The 8,823-nt window shown below is 51.4% G+C and overlaps 1 protein-coding gene across 1 annotated transcript in view; it reads right to left on the reverse strand.

Annotated features, from left to right (window-relative positions):
• Positions 1 to 1,148: 1,148 nt before the first annotated feature.
• Positions 1,149 to 8,823, reverse strand: part of adarb2 (adenosine deaminase RNA specific B2 (inactive)) — a 30,055-nt gene continuing 22,380 nt past the window's right edge. Inside the window, exons 5-6 of the mRNA XM_056584824.1 lie at positions 4,017 to 4,198; positions 1,149 to 1,325 (exon numbers count right to left, since the gene is read on the reverse strand). Of these exons, the coding sequence (XP_056440799.1) occupies positions 1,149 to 1,325; positions 4,017 to 4,198 (359 nt within the window). The remainder of the gene's footprint in view (positions 1,326 to 4,016; positions 4,199 to 8,823) is intronic.

The following is an 8,823-nucleotide window of genomic DNA, read 5'->3' on the forward strand; positions in this document are numbered from 1 at the left end:
AAGAAAGAGGTGGAGACGTGCACGCTCCGAGGTGAAGATCGAAAGAAGGTAAAGGTGTGTGTGTTGGAATGCGCCCTGCTCTCCCTCACTCGCTGTTGTCTGTCCGTCTCTCACTCTCTCTCGCTCTCTCTCTCTCTCTCTCTCTCTCTCACTTCTTCGATCACGCGTCACCCTGACAGGGCCAGTAATTGGACGCAGCCCCTCACTCCTCCTCTTGCTCCCCCCCCCCCCCCCCCCGCCCCCGCCCCCCTCCCTGTGGCTCTGCTCCTCCTCCACTGGGGCCCCGGGGCCCGGAAATAGCTGATGACAAGATAGCGCACGCCGCCTTTCACTTCGCTCAAGGTTACCCCCTTCCCCCTCCTCCTCCTCCTCCTCCTCCTCCTCCTCTCATCCTCCACCTCCTCCTCCCCCTCCTCCCTCCCTCCCTCCTCCTCCTCCTCCTCCCCCTCCTCCTCCTCCTCCTCCTCCTCCTCCCCCTCCTCCTCCTCCTCCTCCCTCTCCTCCTCCCCCTCCTCCTCCCTCTCCCCCTCCTCCTCCTCCTCCTCCTCCCTCTCCTCCTCCCCCTTCTCCTCCCTCTCCCCCTCCTCCTCCTCCTCCTCCTCCCCTCCTCCTCCTCCCCCTCCTCCTCCCCCTCCTCCTCCCCCTCCTCCTTCTTGACAGCCAAAACCACACCTGGGTCGGGGGGAGTGGTGCGTGTGTGTGTGTGTGTGGTCTGAGTTGCCCCAGGGCGTCTCCTCGTCCAATCAAAGATCATTCAGGCCGATGCAAAGCCCTCCTGCAGGAGAGTGCGGTGGTCCTCGGGTCTGACCTCTGACCTCCTTCCTGTTCTGGTTAATACCGGGTCAATCAGGGGGGTGACCTCTGACCTCTGGCCTCCTTCCTGTTCTGGTTAATACGGGTCGATCACGGGGATGGCACAGTCAGCTTCGGTCAGGGGGCTAATAGTGGAGTGTAACGCGCGCCCACACACGAACGCACCCCCCGCCCCCCCCCAAACGCACACATCCACACACAGACACACACAGACTCAACATGTAAACAATTGAACATGTCCTGTCCCTGGGCACCTATGCCCAGAGACACACACACACACACACACACACGCACAGACACGCACACACACACAGAGGGATGTGAGCCCTCCGTCCTCAGGACAGAAAGTGCTCCTGCTCGGGGGGCTTCTTCACCCAGGTCCCCAGGCCGGCGTCGTGCAGCGAGCGCACCCACTGCTGCTTGACCGCCTGGTACGGCCGCGCCGCCATCTTGGCCTCGCTGTACATCAGCCGCCGGTCCTCGCCGCCGTCGCACGCCTGGCCCAGCAGCAGCTAAAGAGAGAGAGAGAGAGAGAGAGAGAGAGAGAGAGAGAGAGAGAGAGAGAGAGAGGGAGAGAGGAGGTAGAGAGGGAGAGAGAGAGAAGAGAGAGAGAGATAGAGAGAGAGAGAGAGAGAGAGAGAGAGAGAGAGAGAGAGAGAGAATAAAAGGAGGTATAGCGACAGATGTAAGGTACACACACATAACGATAAGATTGTTGAAACAATGCAGGACCATAAGAGAGCTTGAGAAAGAAAGAGCGACAGAGAGAAAGAGAGAGAGACAGAGAGAAAGAGAGAGAGACAGAGAGAAAGAGAGACAGATTAAGAGAGTGAGACATAGAGAGAGATAGAGCGAGAGAGATAGAGCAAGAGTTAGAGAGAGAGTTATAGAGAAAGAGAGAGAGAAAAAGAGAGACAGAGAGCAACAAAGAGAGACAGAGAGAGTGAAATAGAAAGAGGGAGAGAGGCAGAGAGAGGGAGGCAGATAGTTATATATAGAGATAGAGAGAAGGGTAAAGGTAATATTTTTGTTGGGGAGCACAAGCAAAAAAAGTGAGCCAAGAAAACTGAAAAAAAAGAGCAAGCAAAACAAAAACAAATGAGCCGATAGAAACTGAAGGGGAGGGGAGGGGGGGGGGGGCGAGGGTGCAAGGGTGAGGGTGTGGAAGGGGGGGGGGCCTCAACAGCTGTGTAATCTCCCCATTTAAATTTCACAAGCAATTGAACATTCTCAGCGCTTTTCTGTGCATTCCTATTGTCGCAAGGGGGCTGGAGAAACCCAAAACAAGACCAAAGAGAGAGGGAGGGAGGGAGGGAGGGAGGGGGTAGGGAGGGAGGGAGGGATGGAGGGCAAAAGTTTTCTTTTCCCAGATTAGTGTGAGTGCTCATGCGTGGCCCTTGCGATGTGCCGGGGGGGCGCGGGGGGGGGGGGCTGGGGGGGCGGGAGTGCATCGGGTGGGGTCCTTCCTCGAGAGCGACTCCAAATAATTACGCCGTCAGAGTCATTACACTTTTAACGGCCGCCATTTGGCGACGCGGGCAGATTGTGTTACATAAAGTTTCATTCTGAAAGCCAAACGCTCCCGGGGTCTGAGGCCACCACTAGAATAAAAATAAAATAAAAACACAGATGCCGCCAGCTTTGATACGGCAGGCAGCTGCCGTCAACAGGACCCAGCAACCATCACGGCTGCGTGTGTGTGCACGTGTGCGTGTGTGTGTGCCTTCGTGTGTGTACACGTGTGAGTTCTGCATGCATGTGTGTGTTTGTCTTTGTCTGCGTCCATGTGTGTGTACGTGTACGTGCCTGCGTGCATGTGTGCACGTGTGTCTGCGTGTATGATGTGTGTCTGCGTGCATGTCTGTGTACGTTTGTCAGTATGCGTGTGTATACGTGTGTGTGTGCCTGCTTCCATGCGTGTACATTTGTCTGCGTGATTTGTGTACGTTTGTGTCTGCATGCATTTGTGTGTGTACAATTGTGTCTGCATGCATGTGTGTTTACGTTCGTGCCTGCATTTTTGGGTGTGTGTGTGTGTGTGTGTGTGTGTGTGTGTGTGTGTGTGTGCGTGTGTGTCTGTCTGCATGTTTGTGTAGTTGTGTGTGTCTAGATGTGTGTGTCAGTATACGTATGCCACGACGTGTGTGTTTTGACTTTCAGACAGATGGTCTTCAGATGGTGGAAGTCCGCCTCTGTCATGTACTCAAATTAGAAATATGTCATCCTTTCCGTCGTGTAAACACACTGTGTGTCACATCCGTCCCGAGGGAGAGCCCCAAACAGAGGTCGTGCGCTAGCTGATTTCTGGGAAGCATTTGTGGCATTGAGCCAATCCAAAACAGTTTGTTTAAGACGGTGGTGGATGGTTTGATGTTTAGTTCATTTTAATCAAACCTTTTTTTAATTACTAATACTATTTATTCATTTAGCAGACTATTATACCTTATTTGATTCAAAGCCACTCACAGTGATTTGGTATGTGATTGTTCCAATGTCATTTAGGATCACGAAAGAGAGAGAGAGATGAGAGAGAGAAGAGATCAGGAGAGAGAGAGAGGAGAGAGAGAGAGAGAGAGGGAGGTTTGATTAATTTTGATCAAACCTTGTTTTAATTACTAATACTATTTATTCATTTAACAGACTATTATACCTTATTTGATCCAAAGCCACTCACAGTGATTTGGTATGTGATTGTTTCCATGTCATTTAGGATCAGGACAGAGAGAGAGAGAGAGAAGAGGAGAGAGAGAGAGTAGAGAGAGAGATAGAGAGAGAGAGAGTACGAGAGAGAGAGAGAGATGATGTAGAGAGAGAGGAGAGAGTAGAGAGAGAGAGAGAGAGAGAAGAGAGAGAGAGAGAGAGAGAGAGAGAGAGAGAGAGAGAGAGAGAGAGAGAGAGAGGTTTGATTCATTTTAATCAAACCTTGTTTTAATTACTAATACTATTTATTAATTTAGCAGTCTATTATACCTTATTTGATCCAAAGCCACTCACAGTGATTCGGTATGTGATTGTTTCCATGTCATTTAGGACCAGGACCAGTCCGGGCGTGCTGCTCAGTGATGGCTTCGGGTAGACTGGAGGACATCGGGCTTCACACCCAAAACATTTCAGCTGGGACTCAAACGCCCTCGCTGCTGACCCGTCCTCATTCGCTCCACTTCCCGCGGTGCGCCCACCCACCACCCCGCACCGCGCCTCACCTTGCAGTGCAGCCGACTCCAGCGGGCGAACAGGACGCGCTTGCAGAGCCGGGATGGCGTGCCCAGGTCCCGCCTCCGTCCCGTGGCCGTGTTGACCACCTCCAGCTGGCCGTCTCCCAGGGTCCAGTTGACGCTGACGCACGGCGCCTTGCCCAGCTGCAGGCCCTCGGCACTGCTCAGCCCTGCGGCGCGACAGCAGGAAGGGCGGTCAAACGATGCTACGGCAAACCATGCTACAGCAAACAATGCAAAAGCAAACGATGCTACGGCAAACGATGCTACAGCAAACGATGCTACGGCAAACGATGCTACAGCAAAGGATGCTACGTCAAACGACGCTACAGCCAACGCCGCTTGAGCAAATTGACAACCAAAGTGACGAGGAAAGTAAGTAAGTGCGTCGTAATGTTTAACCTCGGCACATAAAGAACAGCTGCCGTGGTGCTTTACGGCAGACACATAAAAACGTACACTGAGTTGATGCTTTGAATGTAGGATAGGATAAGGTGCTGCGATATACAGGGGTGTTTGTGGGCAGGCGTAAACTCTGGTTGTCTGCAGTAAATAGTCTGCTGTAACTCGCACTGTGTTGGTTGCAGGCAGCGAAGAAATAAGCCACAACGAGGACATGGGGATCTGCCCGGAGGTTAGTCTTGTGTGGGAACCCCCCCCCCCCCCAACCACCACCATCACCACAGAACCACCTCCAGCCCTCCAGTATCTACAGCACCTGCCTGCCTTTTGCCGCCTAAATCTGTCCACATGGAAAGCTTAGTGCTCGCGATGGGTCCTCCAAGGCCAGCATCAGCTCTGACATTTATGGACGGATTGCTGCGGTTTGTCAAGGATTAAGACTAGATCAATTGTCTGTGCTGTATGGGTGTGTGAGGCCCCACACACACACTCACACACACACACACACACACACACACACACACACACACACACACACACACACACACACACACACCACACCACACACTTACACACACACACACACACACACACACACACACACACACACACACACACACACACACACACACACACACACACACACACACACACACACACACACACACACGCACAAACACAGAAGTATTTACAAAGCCTCGATTTAATTCAGGAGGATTCTAGGAGCGTTATAGAGAGAGGAGCATTGAAGGGCTGTGCAGTCGGGGGCAACATAAGGGTCAAGGCACAGCAATGTGAAATCCAAGGGACATTTGGAGAAAAATATTTGAATAAAGAGGCCTTGGGTTTCAATCAATATCAAAGGACCAATGCCGAACTCACAGCAGTGGTCAGATCATCGCAGCTGCCTGAACAACAGAGATCCCCCTGATCTCGCATCCTCCTGACAGACAGCCTGTTATTGGACAATAAGCGAAGTACTGTAGTATTTCACCCACACCCACACCTCATGCACACACACACACCCACACACGCAGACACCTCACCAACACACACACACAAAATTCACCCACACCCACACAACTCACTGACGCACACACGCCTCACCCACACACCTCGACCACACAAACACACACATGCACACACACACACACACACACACACACTCACCTCTTCCACACAATTCACCACTGTCACTTTTTCCCTGCACTGACCCAGCTTTCCCTCTCTGTGAGACGCACGCCTCCGAAATGAATTGCCTGCCGCAATAACAAATAGTTTCAGTCTGCTATGACCCATCTCCTGTCTCTCTGAACAAAGGAACCTGCTCTACTTCTGCCTTCCCTTTCTCTCTCCCTCTCTCAGTCCGTCTCTCGCTCCCTCTCTCTCTCTGTCTTCCTCTCTCTCTCTGTCTCTCTGCGTCTCCCTCTCTCTCTCTCTCTCTCTCTCTCTCTCTCTCTCTCTCTCTCTCTCCTCTCTCTCTCTCTCTCTCTCTCTCGCTCCCTCTCTCTCTCTGTCTCTCCTCTCGCTCCATTCATGGCTCATTTGATCCCTTCAATGGAACCTGATTCATGGGTCTGTGTAAAAAAAGACAATTTGAGTTTTACCCCATTATTTAAGTTTCGACTGGTGTCTACCCTGGCCCACTGCGTTGCCTGGAGCGAAAAAGAGAATGGAACCCAAAACACAGCGATAGCCTCACACACGACTCACAATGCTAGGCGAGTTAAGCCATGTGACAGTGCCACACAGAGGAAACAGATATGCTCCGCAGTGCTCAGTCTCTGGGTAAGCTGCATCCCCTGTTGCAGTTATTTTGCCTTTTCTTTGGGTAAAGAAGACATCAGCACAGGATGAGTGGAGTTTTTTCCTCTTTTTTTTTTTTAAAAAGAACTAAAATAGTTGTATAATCGCAACTGGCAATTGCGCTGCGTCAGCACGAGCTGGGAGTCTGGTAAACTGGCTGCACAAATGAAGTGCAGGCCATTATGCTGTAAAAGACAGTGGGGAGCCACACGGGCCCTGTGTTGTATGCTAATCTAGCACTCTCCTTATTCCCTCCCCATTGCTCTTCACCTTCACGCCACAAAGACTTCATGTCCCAAATTCCTGACTTCCACCGCAGCCGCTGCCCACGCTTGAAGGACAAGACCATCCATGTGTTTAACCCCCCCCCGCCCCCCCAGGGTGCGGATGGGGCTACCTTGGCAGCAGCAGATAAGAGAGGGTCCCTGCATCCCCCCCGTCCACCCCTCCCCTGGAAACCCTGCCTGTCTCCCAAAGTGTCTCTTTTAAATAACCCCCCCGTCGAACAAGAGGCCCCACACAATGGACTGGAATCTCATCTGAGCCAATGAAAAGGAATACAGACGAAAGAGAGAGAGACAGAGGGTGAGAGAGAGAGAGAGAGAGAGAGAGAGAGAGAGAGAGAGAGAGAGAGAGAGAGAGAGAGAGAGAGAGAGGGAGAGGGAGAGAGAGAGAGAGAGAGAGAGAGAGAGAGAGAGAGAGAGAGAGAGAAAGAGAGAATTGAGGTAAGGGGATAACGAGAGGGAGACACAGTGACAGATGGAGAGAGACAGAGACAGAGAAAGAGGGGGATATTTTGATCAATGGAAAATGAATAAATTAGAATTTCTGTATCAATGGAAATCAATAAATGATTGGAATGCTACATATCAGAGATTTTGAGTCGGCTCCATTCTTAGTGATAATGAAACACTCCTTACTGAGGAATGTATTAACAAAATACAGGCTGAGTGACCACAAATTGGCTTCTGAAACCAGTCGTCATAGAAACCAATGAACTAAAATAATTGTTGTACTCGCTGAAACAAATACAGACAGAGTATCATTTCCTCACAATCTGGACAGAATATAAGGACATCAGAAAAAAGATCTTCCCAGCTGTAAGAACAACATTCCACTGGCTGGGAGTTTGTACCAGCAGTCATCCGCATTCATATGGTCATATTGGTTGTTTGATTGTGTGCTTATTTCTTTGTATTGTACTTAGTCTATGCATTCAATCAATCTGTCTATATATGTACTTGTCAACTAATGTACGTACATATTTATAACCATAGTTTGGCATCCCATTTTTTTTCATTTAAATGTCATGCCAATAAAGTTTTATTGATTTGAAAAGATTTGAGAGAGAGAAAGAGAGAGATGGCGAGCGAGCAAAGGGGCAGAAGGATATTGCACTAGGCCGTTCCAAATTCTCTCTCTCTCTCTCTCTCTCTCTCTCTCTCTCTCTCTCTCTCTCTCTCTATTAGTTGCTCTCGCTCTCTCTATCTTTCTCTTATGTTTCCTCCCCTCACGTTGTTTGTTTAAAGGCTGGGATTTCATCGATTTGGTGAGGGGCCATCTCTGCCGTCTGCACGTTCCCTTGCCTTCTCTTCCTCTATCCTGTACAACCCCAGCCCCCCGCCCCCCCCCCCATCCCCACCACCACCAGCCCCCTCCCCTCCCCTCTCCTCCCTCCTCTCCCCTCCTTCCCTGCCTCTCCCTCCAGGCCTTAGATAGACTGTGCTGGGACCCAGCAGGCACTAATATCTGACAGCAGGGTCTGACACATGATGCATACATACGTACACACACAGACACACACACACACGCATACACACACGCACACGCACACACGCACACACACACACACACGTATTCTCCCAGTATTCTCCCACTTGGACAAAACTGTATACCCACACACACACACACATGGTCACACACTCAACTAGCCGAAGGCTAGGCATGTCGGACGGGGGGGCCTCCTGTGTTTGGCGGGGGTAAAGACGTCTGAAGGTATCGGTCATCCCCGTGGCGTTTGTCAACACGGGTAAACCTAAACACGTGGAAAAAGTTCCACAGGACGCCCCTCTCTGTCCCTTACCCTAACCCTATCCCCTTAACCTAACTCTAACCCTAACCCTTAACCTTACTCTAACCCTAACCCTAATCCTTACACTAACTCTAACCCTAAACCTAACCCTTACCCTAACCCTAACCCTTACCCTAACTCTAAGCCTAACCCTAAGCCTAACCCTTTTTCGATCTTCTCTCTTCAAAGCCAAGCTGCCCACTCCTCCCGGGATCGGTGACCCCCTGGATCCCTCTGTACCCCTCCACGTCCCCGGGGTCACCTAGGGCCCGCCACACTTCCCCCTGTGTGTGGCCATCAGTTATTCCACAATCAGCGTCCCACCGACCTCAACGCGGCATCCGTTTCAACAGACCCCCGGAACAAAGAGCGCGAGCTCCGGAGCCACGGGGCCGGGCGGTGCCGCCGCCTGCCCCTCTGATTGGGTTTGGGGCCCCGGCGCGCCAGACATGGGAAACGAGTCCTCCCTCTACAGGGCCGTTCATCAAATCATCAAATCGCTCTCCGCTGCACGGC

Source organism: Gadus chalcogrammus, chromosome 23 (genome assembly GCF_026213295.1).
Source record: "Gadus chalcogrammus isolate NIFS_2021 chromosome 23, NIFS_Gcha_1.0, whole genome shotgun sequence".
Classification (NCBI taxonomy): Eukaryota; Metazoa; Chordata; class Actinopteri; order Gadiformes; family Gadidae; genus Gadus; species Gadus chalcogrammus.